This window comes from Neopsephotus bourkii, unplaced genomic scaffold, assembly GCF_033783945.1.
Source record: "Neopsephotus bourkii isolate Nb327-2 ecotype Australia unplaced genomic scaffold, CSIRO-AGI_Nbou_v1 NB_1707, whole genome shotgun sequence".
Taxonomy (NCBI): domain Eukaryota; kingdom Metazoa; phylum Chordata; class Aves; order Psittaciformes; family Psittacidae; genus Neopsephotus; species Neopsephotus bourkii.
Genome location: NW_026902181.1, coordinates 6,424,200 through 6,448,833, shown reverse-complemented (window position 1 = coordinate 6,448,833; position 24,634 = coordinate 6,424,200). Strand labels below are relative to the sequence as shown.

The 24,634-nt window shown below is 46.6% G+C and overlaps 1 protein-coding gene across 1 annotated transcript; it reads left to right on the top strand.

Moving 5' to 3' along the window:
• Positions 1-2,817: 2,817 nt before the first annotated feature.
• Positions 2,818-24,337, top strand: LBHD2 (LBH domain containing 2). Its single transcript, XM_061376482.1, has 4 exons — positions 2,818-3,026; positions 16,378-16,468; positions 20,239-20,443; positions 21,059-24,337. Exons 2-4 carry the CDS (start codon positions 16,379-16,381, stop codon positions 21,133-21,135), a joined length of 372 nt encoding a protein of 123 aa, XP_061232466.1. The 5' UTR covers positions 2,818-3,026; position 16,378; the 3' UTR covers positions 21,136-24,337.
• The last annotated feature ends 297 nt before the right edge of the window (positions 24,338-24,634 follow it).

Sequence of the window (24,634 nt, the reverse complement as noted above, 5' to 3'; positions counted from 1 at the left end):
AACATCCCTGGATAGCACAAGGAAGATGTTGGTGACTTCATCTGAACATTTTCAGTAGCTGCCATGGACACATTTTGAGGCAGAGGCATGGACCATATCCAAGTGCTCCTGTGAGAGAAGAAGAGTCACATTTCCTCATCAGATACAGCCAGTGGAGGTACTGCTAAATGAGGACCATCAAACAGAGTCTGCAGATTTCTCATGTTCCAAAGGAACCTCAACCACCTCCTCTTGTTGTCCACATCATTCCTCATTATCCCTGGTGTTCTGTCTGGGTAGTGTCCTAGCCAGCTGCTTTACAGTCAGTCTCAGCTAGCAGCTGCCTGTTGCCCAGTGACAGCCGAAGAAAGGAAGAGAGCCCTCAGCCAGTGCCCAGCCCTCAAAGGTCCCGACATATTGCATGGGAGGAAGGACAGAGAGGCTCTGAGCTTACCTGGTACCTGAAAACCCCTCATGAAGAGGCACAACCATCCACTTCCACACCATGATCTCTGCAAGGAGCAGGAGCAAAGCCCCACCACATTGCAGGGCACTGTGTGGGCTGAAGGCAGGCAGCACATCCCACAGCACCCACAGGGCTTGGTTCAGCCCATGTGCTGCAGAGGCATATCTGCCACTCAGGACTACACAGATCCTGTGGTGGAGACAGGAGTTTGTTCTTTTCTTCCTTGTGGCCACAAACAAAAATAAATAGTTGTTTCTGCCAAACTCAAAACAGCTTTAAACCATTTTTTTTTCCCCAGCAGCAGTCAAACACTGCCCCTGCTCTCCTCCTTGCCTTTTGCAGCTTCTGATGAAGCAACTCGGGATAAAGTGCAGGCAGGAACCTGCTTGTGGGTTGTGGAGAGCAGGAGCAGAAGCAGAGGGAAAGTTCTCTTGTTGGTACTGCACTGTTCCCATCAGCCTCCCTGCAAGATTTTGGTGCCATTAGACATAGTGGGCAGCCACAGTGGCAGCAGTTCATCCGTTTCACTCAGTGGGGCAAATCGCCCAGCCCCATGGGTGGATCCTGCTGTGTCCCAGCCACCACCTGCACTGCGCATGATGGGGTACCTAGGCTCCCTAATATCACCCTAAGGTTCTAATCACACAGACACCTTCTTCCTAGAGATATCCTACAGTTCCCAATGTTACTGGGAAGCCAGGTTTAATATCCACCCTATTAATATCCCTACTGTTGTTGTTCTCAAGCAAGTATAACTCACTATTACGAGTCTGGGAATAAAACTGCCAGAAACAAATGGCCAGCCCACTGCCATGGCAGAGTTCATTCTCATAACACTGTCATTATACACTGAAGGTATATATTGCAGGTATAGGTTTAAACTGGTGGCTACGTTTTATGCACACTTGCAAAAGGAGCATGTAAAAAGCACACAGTGTGTAAAATTCACAGTTCAGGAACAGCTCCTGAAGGAGAGCTGACACAACCAGTTCTTGGGCGACTGTTGAGCTGGAGTAACCCTGGCACTGGAAAATACCTGGGTAGACACACTCTGTATGGAGAGAGTACATACATCTGTATATATCCTTTGGAAGGATATGCCTTCACTCCCAAATAGATTCACTGGGCATGGGCCCAGATCTCTCCTGTCCACTGTCCTGGGTGAATGAAGAGCTGAATCACAGTATGCTCTGCCACCAGTGCCCCACTGCGCTCATTCAGTTACCTTTCAGCATTGCTCACAGAAACAGGGGGGTGTCTTGCCTTAAATCACCAGCAGCTGACATTCTTCTCCCCAACAGCCAAGCGCAAATCACCCTGAAATGGTGATCCAGCTCCTTGTTTCCTGACAACTAGTTAGCCCAAGCAGAGATCAAAGAGGAGGTTCCACATTGCCTCCTCTTCCCCTGCCTGCTGCTGGCTGGGCAGAGGCTCCAGTGCGTGCAGCTGTGCCTCCCCTGGATGCTCCATGTGCCTGCTGCTGTCAGTGCATGCTGGCACTGGTTTTGTAGGACCTCACATAAGCCAAGTCCTGGAAGGGCCTCCCCTGGTTGACACCCATCTCCCCTTTTATGCTCACGCTGCTCCATCATGCTCTCATGTGTTCATGCTGGAAGCACCACTCTTGGGAAATGAATCAATGGAAAAAACATGTTCCAGCAACCATGGTGCATGCTCCTCCTTAGAGCCCCACTGCCCCTGGAGACAAGTGAATACAGAACCCCTGGGGCTGCGCCTCTGCAGGCTGATCCCACATCTCCAGTCACTCGATGTTCAGAGGAAGGCAGGTTTTGGCCCCCCTCACACCTGCACTTGAGGTGCTTCCCAGGGGAATGCAGGGAGGACCATGCTCCTCCATAACATCCCTCCAGGGCCACATCCCTCCACCGCCACTGCTCCCTGGGCTTCAGCCTCAGTGCCTCACTCGACTGCAGATGTCTTCTGTCTCTTTCCCCAGCATCACAGATGCAAGCAGAACTGCAGCTAATCCCCTTCCAACCTCTATCCAGTGGGTATGAAGTGGGATTCTGGCAGCCCCCTGCTACGGGGAAGCCCATTATTACTGCCCCTGCGCTGTGGCCCGTCTGGGCGAGGTGGTGGAGGGATGCTGCCGCGGGAGCGGGATGCAGATGGGAATCCGACCGTGGGCGCAGCACCCGCGCCCCTCAAAACAGAACCAGAAGTTTGTGCTGCTGCATTCAGCCTTTTCTCAGCAGGGAACGAGCCCGTGTTAGCCCCACACCCGTGCGCAAGGCGAGAGGGGAGCTGCTCGGGGCACAACACGCAGGGAAGGAGAGGGCTGCGCTCCGCTTTCCCCCCCGCGGGGCGGCCGGGGCGCGGCGGGGGCCGACCCGTGCTGGGGGGCCGTGGCTGCGCGCCGCCCCGCCGGCGCTGCCGGGGGAGTGGTTTCCCCGCGCTGGCAGCGGCGGGGCCGGTCTGCGGGCGGGGAGGTGCCGCGGCGGCGGTGCCAGCGCCGGGCCCGGGAGGATGCGGACGCGCTGACGGAGCTGCCGGCTCCCTTCTGCCGCCGTGCATGGGCGGCGGGCGGCTGCCGCCTCGCCTCGCCTCGCCTGCTCCGCCGGTGAGCCGGGCCGGGGCGCGGGGGGTCTCCGCCGGGCTCGAGGGAGGTGCGGGTGGCGGGGCGCGGCTGCGGGGTCCGCAGGTATCCCGGGGAAGAGCCGACACCTGTAAGTCCTCCGCTGGCAGCGCCGGGGAGGCGCGAACCCGCTTCCCGGGACCGTGCCACCACCGCCGGGCAGCGAGGCAGTAGCGGAGCCGGAGCTGGATGGGGCGACGGGAGCGGGGAGTGGGGCGCGGGAGCCGGCGCGGTGCGGTGCGGTGCAGGGAGAAGTCAGTCCTTCGCCTGGCTAAAGGGGGTAACGGGGGAAGCAAAGGCAGAAAGTGAGCCCTAGACTTGGCTTGTTTCGACAGATTCTTACTCTTCTAAGTGAAGGATGTTCAGGAGAATTCACTGAAAAACTGTCTCTCCCTTAAAAAAACTCAACCCAGCAACAACTTGTTCGGCAGCCGTCAGGGCTGTGTGAAGGAATCCTGATGAATGAGCATAGCACTGAGGGAGCTGTTGGTCTGTGGGCTGCCATCGCCTCAGCTGTTCGTTTATTTCAGTTCAGAGGTTTTTTTCCAAGGCAACTTTTGAGGCGAGGAAGCGGGTAGGAAAGCACAAGTTTAACACAGTGATGCTTTTGCTTGCAGCCTTAGCTGAACTGGGTAAAAGAACACTGAAATCCTGCTTTTCCCATCAGGTAGCAAATACCATGCATACGATTACTTGTAGAGAACGAAAAACCTTACTTTGCTCTGTAAATGAGGACTGTGTTTCACTCTGGGCAAGGGGTGTGAATATTTTCCAGCTGCCAAACGAACATACCACAAAAATCTTCTCTTCATCTGGGACAGAGCTGTGTTTGTAGATCTCTGAATATGCCTACAGTGACAGAGGGGAGTTAGGTGAGCCTGGATATAGCATTAACCCTTCAAGCCACAATAAGCGATAGACAGAGGGAACGTTTGTTTCCATTAGTCTTTCCGTGAGTGGGATCTTTATTGCAGTTGTATAGGCAGTGCAGCAAAGGAAGCCCTGCCGGCTATAAGCTCAACTCTTACTGAAGGACCCAGAAGTTGGTGCTCACACCTGTCCTCTAGCCTGGCTCCTAGCACAGTGCGTCCTTATGAGTAGCCTGAAATGAAAGTAAAGTGGGGAAATCTGCCTACACGCAACCAGGCTCAAGCCAATGTTTTCCATCTCTTAGATTTAATAAGCAATCAATTTTGTGCCCAGAAAAGAATCCAGCTCACAGCTCAGGATTTTGGTAATTAATATCCCATTTAAAAAACAATATTTTCAGAGTCAACATTATGATTACAGAGAGAAAACAAGCAAACAGGGAATGGCTTGACCTGGTTTCCTTGTTTTCCCAATCTAGGCTGACGATTTGTCAATCAAGTGGAATTTTCTCCAAAGTCTCTGGCGCATTACTTTAGCAGAAGAAATGAATGTGCAAATATAGTTGCTACTTTCCCTCCCTTCTCACAATGATCTCTTTGTATTAAGCAACAGGCTTTTGCATAGATCAGGTATCAACCCCACAGTGTTACAGGCTGAAATTGCTCCTTATCCCTCATTTCTGAAATTACACCCCTGCATTTGAGCCTATTTAACCACATCTGTCTATTTTGGAGGGGTTGGTCAGAGAAGCCTTGATCCGGGGCGGATCCTGTGTCATGTAAGGCAGGAGGCACCCTGCCAGGACTTCAAGGAGGCCAGCATCTGCTTCAGCAAGAGCCCTTCCCTTTGCTCCTCAGACATGCATACACTCTCTGGAAAAATCTGTAAATGAATCAATTTCCTGCATTTTCCATCTTCAAATGAAGGCTTTATTGCAAACCCCAGGAAAACTGCCAAACCAATAGCTACCGGGTAGAATGAAAACGACCAATTGATACCAGCAGGTCCTTCAAACCTTGTCTCAGCTCCCTGTTTCAGCCTTTGTCTCTCTTTGATCACAAGTCCTTAGGGACTGGGATCACCTCTCCTTCATAGTTTGGAGAGAGCGTGACCAGTGCCATCCTCTCCAGAGCAGACAGATACCAGTACTGGAAGAAGCTGTGATCCAGCAGGACAATCCCCTGCTCTCACCAGGGTGCAGTGACTGATTCCACAGCATTTTGCCCCATAGTGCTGTGTCCCTGTAGGACTAGGAGAAAATAGTCCATCTCCACTGCTGAGACCACTGCAACTTCTGTAAGATGTAACCTGAATTTTCATCTGAATTCTGTCCTTCTAGACCTCTAGATCCAGAAGGTGCATATTAATTGGCTGGCAGGAGGACTCATAGCCCTATTAATGCACATCTGCTTATCTGCTTTCAGCATTAATGACTCATTAAAAAACCAAACATACTGCATTTTTATTTTTTTCATCATTTCATTATTTTTAGCTGTATGTTGTCCTCGCCCTCCAACGTACCCCTTCCTACTGCGATAGCACGCGCTGTTCCCATATCCTCCATCTCAGGCTGAACCTCCCATACTCGGAAATTCAATTATGGTGACGGACTTTTAATTCCTAGAAAAAAACAGTGTTGGGTTGTGATGTCATGACACCTGCGGTTATGCCCCTAACTACCAATAGGGGACATTAAAAGTCTCTTCATTGTCTCTGTACTCTTAAAGAGTGTCTTTTGGGTTTTCGTTTGCTTGTATTTTAAATCTAACGCTTTTGCGGTGTTGGCTTTACTAAGTTCTCTACTAAATGCTCAATATTGCATCATATTACAGCACTAATAGCACCATATTCTAATTTTCCCGAAGTTACAAGGGAAGAACTAGTTTAGCCTTTAAATAGATATTGTTCCACCTGACAGTACCTAGCCTATTACCTTATTCTGTTACCTAGAAATGAGCCCAAACATAGACTGCCTGGAGTATTCTTTCACAGCACCAGAAAGACATTAGGCATTTCACAATCCATTTCTCATGGCATTTCAACGTAAGAATCTCCTACTCTGTGTTGATGCTCTAAGATAACCTCTTTTCCCCACTTATTGTCTGAATTCAGGACCATCCAGAAATACCTAGGGAACAGCAGAAAGAGCACAGGAAGCTAATTTTGATCTGACGCCAATTCCTAGATCACAGATGTAATGATGAGAGACAAGTGTGGCAGGAAATATGAGGAATGGGAGAATCATAATCTTCCAGAAACAAAAGCATTTATGTCTGAGACCCTTTAGTAACAAACAGTTGCTCGGCATTAGAAGGAATGATATACTGATTTGCAAGGTGCTGGCTTTGTAAGGTTGTTTTGAGAAGCTGAAGCCAATGCAAGACTCACTGTGTGAGCAGAGCTCAGAAGTACTCTGCTTGGCACAGGCACCTCCTATCCCAAAGCAAGTTCTTAGATGAGAACAAAGATACCTCTAAAACCATGAAGAGATACCTCTAAAAACATTTAACAGCTTGTTGAGTCTTATCTCTAATTTTGATGGGGCTGTTTTCTCAATGAGGTTCTCTCACATCAATTAGCTGCTGAATATACTGTTAAGAAAAACAAATCCAACTTTCTCTTGGCACATGGTTCCATGAGGGCTCTATGGAGATTTCCATGATACCAAGGTCTACCAGCATTCGGAGGAGCTGGCTTAGTCATTCTTCCCATCTGCTATGTTTCTTCCTCCCTCCACTGCTCTGCACACGCTTCCTGGCTAGCTACTCCTCATCCCTACCCCTGAGCATCCTGGCTGGCTGCCCTACTCTCCTCCCTTGCCGTACCTATCCCTTGTGGCATCTTCCATGAGGAAGTTCAGGTAGTTTAGTGCTGAGATCAAAGAGCTGAAATAAATTAGCTTCTCTAAAGCAGCCAGGAGAAAGAAAAAGAATAAATAAAACCCACCAAGGACGCACCCATAGCAAGCATCATTGCGGGCATCATTTGAAAAAAAACCTGAGTTAAATCAATGCCCAAATCATGAGATTACTTTAAAAACTGTGGTAGTTAAATGCAGGCACATTTTAGTTCTTTTTCCTTCTTTGACCATTTGAGTGAAATTTCTAGCTCCTTTTTGCAAACAGGGCCGGTAGGAACTTGAACAACTACAACAAACTAGAATTTGAGGCTTGCATGTAGTCATGGTGCTCCAGGAGCTGGGGATGTCAGAACAACGGTTCCCCAGTGCCTCTCTGTGCAACGTGAGGCATCAAGGAGGCTGAGTTAGAGTGATCTGCCAGGACTGTGGCCTTTGCAAGCCTGTGTTTCCTAGTGTTGGTAGTCCGCAGATGAGTGTTTGAGAAATTCCCCAGGGTGATATTTACCCCAGGAGCTACTTTGGAGCAGGAACAGTAAAAACTGCAGCTCACTGCAAAGTTAGCTGTGAGAGGCAGCACGGTCTGGAAATAGCAGCCTCCTACCCCTTTTCGCTCTCCCAAACTACGTGCTGTGTCTCGTGGTGAAATGCCTGCTCCTCCACATTGAGAGTCATTTCATCTCACTGCTTCCTGAGAGAGATCGGCATCTTCTGTAGAGCACATGCTGCCGAGGAGAGGAAGGCAGTTTTGGCCTGCGGAGAGCAGAACTCAAGTACTGCGTGGGTGGCCGAAGACAAGAGCTTCTGAGATGAGGGAACAGAACAGATCTCTAATCTCCAGACTCTGACACACATCGCACTTCTCTCAGTTGCTTAGGGAAGAGATTGGCATCCAAAAAGAAGTGGGATGTTTAAATAGCAGTTCATACACACACACATTTATCTTCTGTGGCCCATGCGGTAATCTACATTTCACTAGTCCCATGGAATCCACAACACTTCATAAAGTGCATCCATTACAGATGTGCAACCAGGAGAAACAAAGAAGCTGTCCAAGTTCCTATCTGCAGTGTCCAAAAGCTGAGCTCAGTAGGCAGTCATGGAAATTGGAGGCTGAAGGGTGTCACTGAGGTAAGTGCTTACTCTGCGTTGTGCCAGGATGCTGAAGATGCTAGTGTCCCACCTTCAGCTGAGCTACTGGGCATGGTCCAACTTATGCATGGCCCAGGACACCTGTGTGTCCTGAAGCACTGCAGGGCCTATTCTGTAGTTCCATCCTCCTAAGACTGAGTAATGTAAGACTGAGACATAGAAGAGTTGGATCCACAGAAGCACCTGGCCCCAGAAAATGCCAGCTGACATTTCCTTGCAGGGATATGCACCTTCTGGTATCGTGTGAGCAGCCCCTTCACAGCTTCATCTACCACAACAACTGTAGCTCTGTCCTAGATGGCCCACTCATCCACCCCAGCCGAACTCAATCTGCTCCAGCGGAACGGCCCAAATAAGGCTTCCTTTCTTCTTCTGGGTGGAAGAAGTCCTTGGACCTGTTTGTTTATTGGGAATTGCTGAGCAGGGTTTAATGTGGCATATTGAAATTTTCCACTTTGCAAAAATCAAGCAGTAGACCATTGCTGCTCTTGCCCAGCACCATTCTTATGCATGCTCTGTCCCAGTTTTCCTTGTAATCAATAGCAGGGGTTTCTTTTTGTAGCACACACAAAGACTAAACTCCTTGAATGAAGAAAAGTTTGCATTTATCCAGAGGCTTTACTGGGGTGAAGAGGGGGGGAACGGATGCCCAAGGTTGAACTCCTGGTTTGTTTGAGGCGCTATCTGAAATCAGTGGGAACCGCATGTACGCTGAGATTGCATGGGTGAGCTCCCAGAGCTCGGTCTTTACAATCCCCTCACACAAGGCTGAGCCTGTGAAGCCTCATGGGGAATGTCTCTCCAGCACAATTTAAACATGGGTCTGGTAAAGCCCTTCAATTGTCCCATTGAAATAAGAAGGGGAGGGCTCCCATTTCTTCAGTGCCAGAAAAACAATAAATTTGCACACAGAGCAAATTTTTCAAGGCCAGTTTCTGCTGCCTATCTGCACTGAGCTGTTAGAAGGTGCACCTTCAATGTGGTATTGTTAGGCTGTTATCGTTATACTTCCATGAGTGCTCAGTGGGGGAACGGTTAACACGGGAAGTCCATGAGGGGAGGAGGCTGTCTCACAGCCCCTGCTAATCTCACAACAGCCCTAGCGCCCCGTGGTCAGGTCTCACTCTGCCAGTTGTCTCTATCACTAGGGCAGCTGGGGAGGAGGGGGTGATCCTTTCAGAGTAGGAGGCATCTCTAAATAAAAGTGACCCGATGCTGGAGGTGCTGCTGCCTCCCAGGGAAGCATTTGGGGCTCAGCACCTCTCAAACACAGGGCTGCTTTATCAAGCGGCCAATCTGTGGGCTGCCAGGGTTGCAGTCTGTGGCCTGTTGCTATTTCTGTTTGCCTGATGAAACGCAAGTGCCTTAAAAACGTACTCTGCAATTCACAGTCAGTTTATCCCAAGGAAAGTCTTTGTCTGCTGTGGAAGTCCTCTCCCTGCACGTCAAAGACAGGCAACATCTTGCTTCTCCTCCCTAGCACTAGTTGTCCTGTGGGTGCTGAGACCACCACACCAGGAAGGACCATGTCCTTGTGGTGTAGAAATTCCGAGCACACCATGTGTCCCAGATGCTTTCCAAAGTGGGAGAGAAGGCCCTTTTTGGTGCCTGGGCTTTTGTCCCATGCCAAACAGCACAGGTGGATATCCATCCGTTTGTGTGGGGTGGGAGGTTGAGGGCCTTTGATCTGGGCAAAGGGGCCACCCCTGAAGCATTGCTTGGTTTCAGTGGTGGAACCAGCTCTCTTATCATTCCCTTGGTAGCATCTCCTCACATTTTGCATAGTTGCTAAGGTTGCTATGGCTCGTAAAGAGGCAGAACATGACCACCTCTTTGGAGTAGTCCCTGAATCAACTGTTCTTTACTGGGAGGTGTGGCACGGCTCTCCAAGCCCAGAATCACTGGTATCTCAGATTCAAGGCTTCTTGGTCACTGGTAGTAGCAGCACAGCTGTATTGGTACTCCTGAAGCCAGGGAAGAAGATGGTTACAAGCGGAGGCAAAGGAGGGCAAGTTATTCTGGGGGAAGAAGTGGGGTAGGTTGGGAGAGGATTCATTGAGCAAATGGGCTCCAAGCTGGACTCATGAGCAAAGCAGCTGTAAAGCAGGGTAAAAGTAAGAAGGGACAAGAAGAGATAAGCAGAGAAATGTTTGACTTATTTCCAGGGTGTTTCCATTGCAGTAAAGGTTTGTCTCACAGTCTCAGCAGCTGTGCCTGGTTTTTAAAAGATTAAGCAGTATCATAGAAGGAAGGATATTAGTTTGTGTTTTCTCTACTTTCAGCCGACGAAGGTAATAACATCTATCAGGTAGCTAAAGTGAATACTTCCTCTTCAGAGAATAAATGCATTCTGGCAGGTTTATACACTGGAAGCATTGAACTCTTCAACAGTCTTGACTGGGAAGAAGCTTTTCTGTTTTTAAATATGACTGTGGGGCTGGGAGAAGGGATTTCTTCCACACTGCAGTCCCTACGAGATTTTTTTATTACAGCTTTGAAGTAGCTAACTCCCAGGGGCTGACATCTACTCTCAAGCATTGCATTTGGCATAGGACAGAGCTGCCCAAAACATTGGAGAGAAGATTGGTCTTGAGTCAGTTCAGTCCAGAAGTCCTTTACTGAAACTGGAAAAGCAGTGGGTGTTGGCTTAGTTCATTCAGTACTGTGTGGATCCTTATATGCTTCTAGTCAGGTATCTGAAGACACCTCTAAATAGCGAGTGGCCTGGCTTGAATTCCAGCCAGTGGCCATGTGGTGCCTTGTTTGTTAGCTCTTACACCATTTTGTCTCTCACTGACAGATAACTTAGTGCAATAACAGTTCTTATTAAACACAGTCTTTTCTAAAGAAGAGATTGAAGGTAGGCAACTTTGTGTTGAACCTTCATAGGTTTAATAGCAGTGTTTTTTTAATGGGTAGTGGGATAAAAATCTTCCCAGTGTAGATAGCATGGTATTGGATGCCCTCTGGTTGCCATCAAGAGACAAGCACTGAGTGTAGTCATGAATTCTTAAGGTACAAAACATTAGTCTCTGAAGTTGGTTTGATCATTGGTTAGGAAGGAAAATTGCCAGACAAGAATTAAACCTTCTGAATTGAATCCTGGAGATGTGATTTCCTGCTTCCCCAATTTGCAGTAGGCATGGCTTATGGCTTGTGAAGAAACTCCAGAATGCAATGCACAATTTTTTCACTGTCACTGTTTTCGAATAAAATCAGTGTGCTGTTAGTCCAGTGTTATAAATCTTGGTAGGAAGGCTTCCAGTGCAGGTAGATTTGTTAAATCACTTGGGCTGGAATCCAAAACACTGGAGGATATAAAATATATACACTAGTGCTATTCACTTCACTGAAAACACCTTTTTCCCGTCCAAGGAAATAGCTGTGGCTGGCATGAATATATATTTGGCAAGCTGTAGGGCCAAACAAATTTCTCAGAAAATCATCTTTGGCCAAGATACTGAATATATTTCAGCACTGTAACTCCTCAAGCTCTTAGCAGCTAGGATGTCCTGACAGAGAAGTCATCAGAAATAAGTGATTCACACTTCAAAATGATGGAATCCTTACCTCTGCTCACAAGGATTCCTATCCTGATACCAGTTAAAGTTTTACCTTCAGTTTAAAGTAGACCTTTGAAAAAATCACTTCTATGACATCTGAAAGAATGCTGGTAATGTAATCCTAAGGTATCCTTCTTTCAACATATTTCATCTTCTTTGTGTCTTGCCCAGTAGCTCCTTGAGCAAGAATCTCTTTCTTTGCTGTTTTGAATTGTTTCTCACTAAGCACACTGATCCTGCCAAATAAGTGTATGCATTTTTATTTTCTGATTTTCCAACTGTCATAAAAATTCCTGTATGGGAGAATTTCAGAGTGTCCCAGTTTCAGCAGTTTTTATGTAGTTTACACTAAGGAATAAGGTTTAGCATCACAAAAAGAGTCTGATTGCAAGGTATTTCAGCTAAGAGATTTGGGTGGTTTTGGAACATTAATTGCCTTTGTAATTCACAAGGTATGCTACCAGCTGCATCCTTAGTGAGATCACATCCCATCTGGCATAGAAAATGATACAGACCTTCACAGTGCGAGTTTCTGTAGTACTCTTTCACAGTGGTCACCGACAGCGTTCTCACTTTGATTGCATGCTCTGACTCTTGTATCATCTCTTTCGGGCACTTTTAGGATTTGACGGAGTTTGCACAACACTTTGTCAGCGACGTGAACGCCTGCAGCAAGGACAGTTTTTGGAAGTGGCATCCATTGATGTGATTGAAGGTAACATGCTCTCTTCTGTCATTGCCCTCCACTTGCCACTTATCCCCCGCGAAGCCTCATGCCCTGGCTGGGTGGCCCCTTTTGCTGCCTGTCCTGGTTGGTGAGGTCAGAGCAGGATAGGCCTCAGTTTGGTGCATGTCTGAGCATCCTCCAGGTTTATCCTTGCTTCAGGTAATCGCTCTTACTAACCATGGCTCAGCCAGTACCATAAAATGTGGGTTTGCCCCTCTTCTGAACGAAACCTTTGCTTGCATCATGCAACCTGCCTGTTTTCCATAGCCACATAAGTACTTCATGTTCTTGAATCCTGAAGCTGGTCTTCATTCAAATACTATTTTGCCACCAGGAATTTCACAGGTCAGTTCTGTCCTCTGCTCAAAACCTAAAATAAAAGTGCATGCATTGTTTCTGAGCACTTCCTCATGGTAGATGGTTTAGCACTTGTCGACCTATATACTGCTCCATCACTGATCTTGTTAGTGCCATCACAAATAGCAGAAAGTGAGCCGTGTGTTCGCTCCATGCCTCTGGAAAAGATCAGTATGGTGTGGTCTTGCAACTGCAGCAGTTGCGTTTAAGACAGTTTTCTCTAAAAGTAGTTTTTTCACAGAAAGGAAAGCACTTTTTTTTTTTCTAGCCTTAATTGATATCTTTGTGCTTCATTAAATGTAGGGGAAGTAAATGCATCTCTGAATTCACTGGTTCAGAGTCGGTGACTCATCCACCAGAACAAAATTTATTCTTTGTTTGTAAATGCTATTTATTCCATGTTTTGCATCACTATGGCTACTGTATGTCATTGGTGATATCAGCATCTACCATACATAAGGCGACCGCAAGATCGAATTTAAGAGATATAGTTCTTACAATAATTTGTTTCTATCAGCCACTTTTCTGATGTATGTTAATAGGTCTCACATAAAAGCAGCACCAAAAGTGGCTCAATAGTTTTCCATCAAAACTGGCTGGAAAATAAAAAATTCTCCTGCAAATAAATTGAATCATATTTAAAAAAGCCTTAAGCAGCCACCAACTCCCCTTTTCAGATTCTGTGGCTTTGTAAACAACTCAGTGATGTCCTACAGGTGATTTCAAAGTTTCAGGTGAACAGATTTGCAGTGGAATTCCCAATTTTACATCTAGTTATTTTTAGAGTTAAATACCTAGTTAAGCTTGTTAGAAGCATCACTGCTTTCACAGCCAATATAGATTCTTCTGCTTTCCTTTATTGTTTCTAAGTGGAGACTGAGAACAATTAATCTATTCCAGTTAAAGCCTAATTCCTTTGCCAATTGCATGGACCCATGTTCTTCTTTGAAACACATCAAGTACAATCACTTCTGCCATCCTATTCAATCAAAGCCTTCAGTTGCACAGATTTTGCAAAATGGCCTGGGCTTCAACAGCTTGGGAGCTGATTCAGTGAGGCATCTGCTGTAAGTCTGGAAGGACTGTCACCATTTTCCTAGCCAGAATCATTTGTCTTTGTCATTTAGAAATAATCTGCAGGGTATAATATGGTCTCAGGGGAGCATGGAGCCCATTATTGCTCAATAATAGAATTTCATGAGGTCTTAACAACTTCTTTGAGCTCATATGGCACATTGGACAGTGCATGCGTGAATGTCCTGTGGAACAAGGACGGAGAAGGGTTTTAAACACTTGGTACTTATTGAAAGGCTGCTAAAATAAACCAGCCAGCTGTGGGCAACGGCAGAAGTCTGCTACTGGCTGGTGGGGACCAACCCCCAGGGCACATAGCAGTGGAACATGTCTTCTCCATGGTAGCCAAGCCCAAGACTTCATAAATTCCACCCCCCTCCCCCCCCAAAGCCTCCAAGATTATTTCTACCCAGACACACGCTTTCTCATTTCCTTTTTTCTGCAGTCTGGGACAGCTGGGGGTTGGGCACTGAACTCCAAAAAGGAGCCAAAAAGAAAGATGTTCATCTTGGACATGGTCAGAGCAGTGGGCCCTTGCTCCCCCAGGCTCATGCCTGGATCTGGACCACAGGCAGTATGATAGCCTCCAGCCCAAGTCTTCTCAAATAGCTGGGGTGAGAGAGCAGGGTCCTGCTAAGGCCCAGTGTGGTCATCTGCAGGGGCACTGCTGGACGGGCAGCAGGGGGGATGCAAAAGGGTCCCTCTAGGACTGAGGGAGAGACCAGGGACAGGGAAAAAGGGCAAGAACTGCATGAACATCAAGGGGGGGATCAGAAGAAGGATGCAGTGGAGGGAGTGCTGCTTTCGTTTTGGCAAGGAAGGATACAAGGGCATGGCTGTGTCCTTTTAAGTGCTGTCTTGGGTGGCAGGAACAGCTCCGGGAAAGAGTCTCCCATTTCCAGATCATCAATCCCTCAGTGCGGTTGTCCATGGATGCCCAGTGCCATGGTGTCCATGGCCTGCTGGATGCTGCAAGACTAAAAGCATGTGTCCAGAAAATAGATATATCTTATTGAGTAGGTGGTTTGTGGTGTTCTGATATGTCCCTGGGGAGGGTACAGATCTAAGAAAGGGTAGGGAGATCAACACCCATTTCCTAGCGGGCAAAATCTGTCCCTTTTCTACTCTGTCATGGCTCTGGGAGGATTCAGGCTTTGTCAGGTGGGGGGGGTGTGCTCAGATTTTTGCTGAGTTCCAGAGGCTGGTATATGTATGTGTACCATTAAATGTGCTGTCTAATTCAGTGCTGGTTGGGTCCAAAGCTGACACTTCAGGGCTGTTCCCTAAGCTGCTGGATACCCATTGGGCTGGGTCCTGGCTCACAGCTGAGCTCAAGTGAGTCCTGGGTCTGCTGTGCCCTTTTTCACGTATGATGTTGGGGGAGTGAAGGTCTCTGTGATATCATGCTGCTCTGTGCTACAGCTAATTAAAGTCAATGTGAAGGGCTTAGTAGTAATTGCAGATATTGTAAAATTTAGTTTTGTGGGTAATTGCTGATATAGGCTGAAACAAGTTGTCCATAAAATGTTTTAGTTTGGATCTCCCAGTAGGAGCAGCCTTTAATAGGAAGGCTTTTGTGTGTGAAGCAGGACTAGAATTAATGGCAGCATTTAGTCATGCCTAAAGGGGTTCTTGCTGTGGCAGGTGGCAGGATGGTGTAATTGATGATGCTTACACTCTGTGTGTTGCAGGAGGCTTCAGCGGCCATTAGCTGCTGTACCTGACAAATGCCAGCTAGGGAGAGTAAAATTCCTGGTGTGAAACCCACCCAGGGTTGATGTATTTCCATCCAAAATGAAGGTGGCCCCTTGAGTTTGTAGGTCAAATAGAGTGGTTCAGGCTCTGTCTGCTCCTGCATCCTTAATATGCGCTATGAAGTTTTCAAACATCCTCAATTTTCCAGTAGAATGCTGTATCTATAAATCTCAAATGTGAGGAAAATCCTAATGCCATAAGAACGTGCAGCTACCCAGCCATGAGCTACCCAGCTATGGGCTGAGCTCTCTGCAGCAAGGGCTGCAGCCAGATCTCATCCTTCTGCTCCAGGGTGCCTAGCAGAACAAGGAGAGGTCAAGGACCAGTGCTGTAGTGCTTTGGCTGCCAAACAGCACAGGGGGATACTTAATGGGCATGTAAACAGCTTAGGTTCCTAAGTCGTTGATTTAAATGAAATTTAGGTGCCAAACCTTCCCTCATGCATTTGAAAATCCCACTCAACACCTCTCTGAATACTCAGGCAAGTAAAGACTACTGAAAATCTGGCCCTTAGACACCAATACAGCTGGTGTGTCTGGAATTAACAGTTTAAAAAGAAGTGCTGGCTCATGACTAAATGGAAGACATTTGGGAAGAGCGAATATTGAAAACGCTATAAAGAATCAGAATAAGAATTTAATTCAAGGCTGATAATTCCATGAACAACTTGTCCACGAGTGAATGCCATTTCTGAGCTCATATATCAGTAATAAACTGTTTTTGATAGCACTGGAGGACTCAGACAATTCTGAGGCCTGTGGGAGTCCTCTCTGGGGGGTAGCAGGGTTTGATGCCCTGCTCTGCATCACAGCATGCACCAGTAGCAGTTGGCCTGGGGGGCAAGGAAACAGTGGGCTGTTTCGAAACGATAGTCTGCAACATATTTATTTTAATAAATATGAAAATTCGATGTTTTTGTTAAATTAACTGTGGGGTCAAAGCTCACAGCTGAGTTTTCCCATTCTGCTTTAATATTCGCAGCATGACAGAGGTGATGAACACACGGGAACCGGTGATGGAGGAATTTGCACTCAGCCAAACTCCTGAGGAAGAAGGAGGCCCTTCAAGTCAGGTAACTTTAGCAAAAACTGAAAAAAATAACCTGAGTTGCTTTTCAAAAGCAATTTAATGCAACCAATAACTGTCATACATATAGATGCTGAATTGCAGAGCACAGCTGCCAGAAGAACAAGCCCTGAAATACATGTGTGATCCTACTTAGGGTTTATTTTTAAAAGGTAAGAGTCCTGGCAGGAGGTGTTTGTCAGGTTCCAGGTCTCGGTGGCATGGTGACAGCAGTGCCTGGCTTCTGTGGGGATGCAGGCAAAGAGGCCATCACCAAGAGTTCTGAGCAACCATCATGTGATGGAGATGTCCAGTCAATACTGTACCACAGCCTCTCACAGCCACCCTTGTGATGAGCTGAGTTTCCTCAGGCTCAGAGGGAGCTCCCTTTCTAGAAAAGAGACCCTTTGAAATGATTGTGTAATTCACTTAAATGGCTGTGGCATCGTAGCAGCAGCACTGGCCAGGGCCATTTGCTGGCAGGTGCAAGAACATTTTTAGTCCCCAGGCAGTCTCCTGCACCCACTCACGGACCCGCCTGTGGAGCCGATTCCAGCAGGAGACATCACGATGTCCTGAGACCCCTTGTGACAGCTCCCACGCTGTGGTTGTGCTCATGACTCTCATTGTCACTGCCAGGGACAAACCGCCTAAAAGCATGTCCTGGTGGAGCCGAGCTGTCTCTTGGCATAAGGTGTATTATTGCAGGCAGACTCAGAAAACCACCCTAGGAGCAGCCTGTTTCAGGTTCAAACCAAGCACCTGGAAGCCAGGGAAGTCAGAACTGAAATTTTGCAAATTCCTTTCAGATCACTTGTGCGTGTAATGAAAGGCTGCATGCAGTTGAAGAGTGTACCATAAGCTTTCCCATGCCTCATTGACCACACAGGATAGATGCTGCTCATTCACTTTTTCAGTGTTCTCTTTTTTACCTAGTCCCAGGTTTTCATTACTGTGTTAGTGTAGACTGCCCAAACTCTGCCAGCTCCAACTTGACTTATGTATTTAGGGCAGTTCTGTGGTGTCCCTGGTCATATATTCTAGAGGTTTTCCCCCCAGCTCGTTTACCTTTCTCCTCTGGGAGAAGGCGGTCCCATCCACATGTTAGTGATGGCCACCTGAGGCAAAAAAAGCAAACAGATATGAGAGGTAGCCCAAAGTCAGCGACTCAGTGGGAAAACTAGGTTTCTTCTAGCAACTTCCAGGCACTCTGGCCAGGAGACTTGTCCTTCTCTTCCTGCAGTCTCCTGCCCACTCGTCACACACTCCAGCTTCCGCAGCAAAACACAGCGAAGCCCGACAGGCAGCTCTGCTTCCTGCCAGTCCTGACTCATTCCTGGAGGGATGTGGTAAATACTGGGCCCCGGTGGAAAAAAACATTATGTGATTGGTGTGAGAAAAGTCCATATGAGAAAGACACAAATAAAAACAGCCAAGCTGAGGCTGCACAGGTGCCTTGCCCAAGTTCTCTTTCAGCCTTAATAATCGGCTCTTAGTGTATTTTTAGATCAGTGTGTGTCATCTCCTGGGGCTTCAGAAAGTGAATGAAAAACCAGACATTTCATTGCATCAGATTCCCCATCCAGGGGTTGCCAGCAGGCTTGGGGACAGGGTGGCTGTCATGCAGCCCTCTTACCACCCAAGCAGGCTGAGCAACACCTCATATATGCAGCCCTGGGAGGAAGTAAGGGGATTTGCTTACTATTTCATGGCTATTTTCTGCCACTGAGGCATGAGGCTCAGGGACATGGGCTCTACCGTGGGTCTGAAGAGGAGCTCTCTGCTGCTCATGGGTGTCTCTGGAGCTGTCCTGGCCAAGGAGATTTTACCTTGTCTGACATTTGGAAATAGCAGGAGTGTATTAGCAGCTTCTTAAAAATTCCTCCCAGTCAAGACAGCTGCCATGGAAATGTCTTTCCAAATTATAAACAGCTCAGGAGGAGGCTGTGTAATGGTAAGTTTGGCGGAACTTTTCTCATAGGCAGCATGAGCAGCATTGCTTGATCAGGACAAGTTAAACCCTTGTGGGTGCAGCTCACGGAGGCATTAGAAAGGTTTACCTTCAGTGATTCACTTGGTCTAGTTGCACTGAAGGGCTTTCTCACAAAAGAAATGTCTTCTTAATTGTGTCTCATTTTGCAACGCAAATAATAACATACAGCATTTTTCATTTTTGTGTAGATTTGCAGAGAGTAATGAATCCTTGAAACACTACCATAGGGAGTGAGGGTATGAGGGTGAGAATTACTGTCCTTCCCCATCTTCAGAAGTCAGATACAGGCATAGCAGCAATGATAAAAACGTGCTTAGTGCTTCCCAGACACATAGGAAGAGAACTGCCCTTCCTAAGGTCTTGCCTCCCCATACCAGCTCTGATGCCAAGTGGGACAACTAAACCCTAAGCTCTTAGAGAGAGCAGCTACTGGGATGAAGGAAGGCTGCAAAAGCCGTGGAGCAAACACCTCCAAGTGGGTTATGACAGCCTCGGGTCCCTGGCAATGCTCTTCAGGATATGCTCAGCTTTATGGTGGTTAGGGAATATCTGTGTGTTTCTCCCTGTGCTCATAGCAGGAGCTGTGTTGAGACTGGCTCACACACACCAGCAGCAGTCTAGCCAGAGACCCTGATTCAATAGTGAACGCGTTGCAAGTGTGTGCGGTGGTTCTCACCAGCATGCAGCAAACCAGTGTTAAATTCCAGGCATTGCCTGGACTTTAAGTGGAATAAACCAAAACAAAATAAGATAAACTCCACCAGCATGGAGAAATTTACAGCCCATTAGTGCAGGTATATGGGAGCAGCCTGGACATAAGGTTTCAGTGAAGCAACAACAGAGTTTGTCTTACGTTAACATCCTGAAGGAGCTGGAATGATTGTTCCTAAAAGAAACCCCAACAACCCAAAAACAAACAAACAAAACCAAAGCAAACCCAAACAGAAAAAAAAAAAAACAAACCCAAAATCCAAAACAAAGTACTCTCTTGTACTGGGAGATTTAAAGGAACCAGCGATGTTGAAAACAAGAAAGCACTTCTATGTGCTACACTATCCTTCACTAGAAGGACCTAGTTCAGCTTCAAGCTCTAACTGCTGCACAGTGTTTGAACTGCAGCTTCAGTGTGACAAATTAAAACAGTAGCTTGAACCATCCTCTGTGTAAAGGTGATCTCTGGGGCTACTGTTTTGCATGAATGCATCATAAAATACAATGTTTCACATTACAGAAAATAGCTCTGCAGAATGGTGGCTTCTTAATAAACTGCCACTTCAAGAAAACATGAATCTAATCTCAGAGTAAAAAACCAGCAGCTAGAAGGGCTGCAGCAGCCGTTTAGCTTATAACACAGCAACAACCTTTGTGTCCTAAAACCCCACTAGAACTGAGACATGAGTATTTGGCAGTATAATGAATATTGTCACCTGAGTCTCCATTTTCACTATGCATGTCAGATCACACAAGTCAAGGCAATCGTCTTCCTGACCCACTGGAGAGCAAAGTAGGTTCTTTGCCTAGGAAGGGACAGCATGTGCAGAGAAGGGTGTGCTGAGGCCTATAGCCCCTCCATGCCCACACATGGCCAGGAAGAAGGTGGATTCAGCTTTTTTTGAAATCCTCCCTGTGCAGGACTGTTGCCCTGCACCAGTTTGAAGGGGGTTTTAATAGATGTGGGAGTGCCTGTCAAATGCAGAAGGGATGCTAAAATGGAGCAGGTACTCTGCTCTGAACATGCAACCCTGGGCAAGGCTTGATAGATGTGTACCCAAATGTCTCACCAGGCCTTCCCAGACTCACGTGAGAAGTACCCCAAGCTGTCCAAAAGACTGCCATCGATTGTAGTGGAGCCGACCGAGTCCGGCGACGTGGAGAGTGGGGAGCTGCGCTGGCCTCCTGATGACCTGAAATCAGCAGAGGACAAGGGTCTTCATGGTGACCAAAGAGTCTGTGTCCAGCACCAGCAGCAGCAGCAGATGGATCTGGAAGGTCTGAATGAGTAATTTTCATCCCAGTTCCCCATAGGAAAATAGCAGTTTCAGGATATGCCATGCACTGAAGTTAATAGTGTACCAAAGAGCAGTAGGTGCTTGAAGGTGCCCAGGAACACTTGCACTGGAGAGGGGGTCCTGTGGACTGAAAATTTCCTGTAGCTTTAGGGCATATGGTGTTTTCATCTGCATCAGGCTCAGTGCTGGCCACTTGCATGGCCAACAAGCCATTCACTGCACATCACCAGTTCACCCTAGAAAACTGTAAACCTACTCAATAGTATTTAACTATCTCCTTGCCTAGAAGCAAAGTGTTTAACAGCTGCACATTTGTAAATCATCGTGGTGTTCCATGAGCACATTAGTGTAGCAGGAGCTCACAAATATGTAGATACGAGTAGCGATGTCACTGTGGGGTAATTATGGCTAAAGGTAAGAGCTTGTTGGAGTGTAGCTTGCACGGAGTGGAGGGGGGTGGCAGTGGTGGTGATTAACTGTTAGCTTGCAAGTAGAGAAAATTGCTCATGTCAGATCAACTTCCTGATGGAGAAGGGAATCAAAGGCTGTTGTACCTGTATGGGGAAAGAAATACTGAAGAGCCATTTCTCTGCAGATACTTCAGCACACCCCGCTCAAGAAGTGGAAGGCAGTACAGATACTCTGGAAGGCAGAACTGAAGAGGATGAGTAGAAACTCTGTGGCCTCAGAAGCGAAACTTCAAGTTGTGAATGTTGTTGGAAAGCTAACACACTTTGAAGACATGTCAAAGTAACCTGTATTTAAATCTGCAAGGGTTTTATTTAGTTAGTACCTGGTAAGAAGCAACTGGGCTTTAGAACTGTTCTTTTAAACATCTTGATTTTTAGGCTGGGATTCGTGTAATTTGTTTAATTTTCCCTTGGGAAACAGTGGGGCGTGTTAGGAAATACAAGATTATCAAGGGAAAAATGCTCCTAATTTCAATTAGCACATTTCATTGGTTTTACCTTTTTCAAGCAAGGCTGCTTTCAGGTATCAACAGCAGGACAAAGGGGTTACATTTCTACAGGAGGGATGTCTTAAACCTAAAACCTTTCTTGATTTTAGCCATTGAAAACTAGCACTGTGATATTATGGACAATAGATGTAATATAATGTCACCATTTGGTTTTGTAACTTTTGTATAGAGATGCAAGTGTAAGATTTGCCTCCAGGCTGCCTTTCCAGGGGAGCCCAGAGCAGATCTCTCCCTTTGGCTAACCTGTGCAAATTTGGATGAACCAGCCTTTTATTAGCCGCCTTTTTGGAAGTGCTTTCTTGCTGTACATCGACGAAGCAGATAGCTAGTCGCTGGTGCTTGTGGAGTGAGGCTCTCTGTGGTAGGCTTGATCAGGTGGATTGTGCTGTTTGCGTGCATTTCAGGACCAGGTCCAGCTGTGGTGTGGAGTGAGTTCCCCTCCCTTGAAGCCAACAAGGTGGCTCCCACTTCCACCAGGGTTGGATTGGTCCCACCTTATTAATAGAACTTGTTGTGACAATTCTCCTTTTGGTATTTTTTGTGTATACCACAGGTGCAGAGCCCCAGCTGTTTCTCTTTTGACCCAAGCCTGGCGGTGGTTGGGGGTGGGTAACAAGAGCTCAGTAACACAGCCCAAACCTACCCTCCATTGTGCATGACACCAGGTCCCACTCAAGCCACCCGCAGTAGGAGAGGGGTGGAGAAGGGCCGAGGTGGTGGGACACACACCACCTCCCTCCTGAACAAGCAGTGCTGCCAAGGAGAGTGCATGTGCCAGGGTCTGCTGTCACCCATGGCATAGCCCACTTGGCTTTTTAGATGCACAGCCACCATGGCAACCAGAGCTCACAGTGGGACAAGCTGTCTCTAGATACTTCTGGTCTCCAGTGGATTTTCCTTGGGCATTTGGGGGTCATTTTGACAGGGGTGAACCCTTTCCTGCATAGTGACCTCCCAGAGACTCGCTCCCACCACTCCAGGAGTAACACTGGTCTCAGCCCAAAACACTACTCTTTAGACAGTGTTAGTGGAGATAGATAATGCGTGTGCTCAGAAGGATTTGAGTGTGTCAGTGACAAGTGTCCCATAAGCTAAGAAGTTGGCTTTCTCCATCTCTGCAGGGCTGGCTAGGGGTCTGTACTTCCAGTTAATGTTGCAGCCAGAAGAAGCCTCTAGCTGTACGTGGAATGAAGGATTTCTTCTAGCATTAACTCTTAAGTTGACTTCCAAGTGCTTTCTTTTCTCTAGTATTAATTTTCTCTAATGGCAACTTTTAATTGTGTGATGGTGGATAAAATTTACTGGCCAGATGTATTAATAAGATAAGTTTATACCTTCTTAGCAACCAAATTTAATATATTTACTTACAAAGAATTCTGTGCAATGAATGTTTAATACAAAGGAAAAAGACTATTTTACTTCAAAGCAACGTTAATTTATGTACGAAACTATAGCTCGTTATTTGGGGTGTTCTGGATCTTGGACCCTTTTTATAAGCAGTGTAGTATAGTATAATGTGATACTTAAGTTAAATTTTGCTCTCATAACCTATATCACAATCTGTTTTGCCTTCTTGATCTAGACTTTCTTACCTACACTGTCGTGGAGTTATTTTGTTGGATGAGCAGGGCTCTGGTGAGAGCACTGAATTCCACCAGAGTAACTGAAAGTTTCGAGAACACCTCTTAAATGTGGTTGCTCTTCCTGTCGCCCCCTTCCCTGGGGACAGTTTCCTGGTAAAGCCAGTGAATCAAGAACAAGCTCAAGCTATGTGTTTGGGTGGCACATGAGCAGTGAGAGAAGGTCCTCGGCTGGGACCCGTCTGCAGCTGGTTGTGGCAGGAGAGCTGTGCTGCTGAGATGGCCGGGCAGATGCGAGGTGCTCTTTAAATGCTGCTGTTTCACTGACCGTCAAGAGGTTTCACAAAGCTCTAGGGGGAAAACAACAGTGGTGACGACATATTTTTAGCTATGTGATTTCCTTTCAATCTGCATCTGCCCAGCTCCATGAGGAATGACGTTAGACGTATCACTTAATTTGCTTTTCACTTTGTAAGAGGAAAAACAGTTGCTTGAACACTTCCCCCAATTTTATGTGCTCTCTATCTGCTTTCAGACGCTCCCTCCCTTCCTGCTCTAGATGGCCCTTATCCTATTTCCACCTGAGGTCAATGGCACTTCCCTAAATAAGTTTTCCAAAGAAACAACAAAATTCTACATACACCGTGAAAAACTCCACACAGCGCTACTTTTTTTTACCCTACGTAAAGCTACAGCCCATACAGAAATCTCAGATTTCCTCCTCCCAGCTTATTTACTCCTCTCTTTCCTTTTCCCTCTTTTTCACTGCTTCCTTGAAGTATTTTACCTGAAGCAAATGGATGCTTCAAACTAAAGCTTTCTCCTAAAGCTGTGTGGCCTCAGTTTAACAACCACGCAAAGCCAAACTCCTCCTCCCATTTTTATTGTTCTGAACATCAGCCAGAGGCCCTAATCTAGGAGAGCAAGATATATAGAGAAAATTGTTTTATACAAACAAGCCCTATTTATTCTACTTGCAGGTCTATGAATGTCCACTTACTTTGTCTGTGTGCAAGTGTAGTCTCTCTAATAAAATCAATTAGTTGTTTTGTATTTTTCTGGATTAAAAGCTTTGTAGAAACTAAAAAGGGAAAAAAAGACATTCAGTCATATTTTTCTAGTCGAGCTTGTAGAATATTTCATGTAGTGCAGAAAGGAGGTTTTATGGAGTAAGACATTGTTGGATTTTGCTCTATTTCAGTTCTTTCTAATTTTGTAAAATGCCACCTGTACATAATACTCGACTAATGTATGTCCTGTAGATGTATTAAACCATTTAGCCTATTAAATGCCTATATTGGACCGACTGGAAAAAGTGGTATACTTAGAGTGTCTTGGTTTAAAAAAATGCAAAGGTTTATTTGTGGTGGTGTGCAGGTCCTATCCTACCACTGATACTGCCAACACAGGGGAGCAAAGCTCTCTCTGAGCTTGCCTTTGCCCTGTGGCATGCAAATACTCATGCTGGCCCTACATCACACATGCTCCTACACAGATAAATTCAGATTTATGCCAACAGCAGTTGTCATCTCCGTCTCTTTCCTTCGAGCACTTCCTAGACCAGGCTGCTCAACGCTCACAGATTCTATCTTGGGATTTTCTTGCTCCCCCT

Excerpts from the sequence above, each read along its gene's own strand:
- LBHD2 (XM_061376482.1), top strand. The coding sequence starts at position 16,379 with ATGACAGAGGTGATGAACACACGGGAACCGGTGATGGAGGAATTTGCA. Across the intron at positions 16,469-20,238 it reads AAGGAGGCCCTTCAAGTCAG|GCCTTCCCAGACTCACGTGA; the intron begins GTAACTTTAGCA and ends ATGTCTCACCAG. Across the intron at positions 20,444-21,058 it reads GCAGCAGATGGATCTGGAAG|ATACTTCAGCACACCCCGCT; the intron begins GTCTGAATGAGT and ends ATTTCTCTGCAG.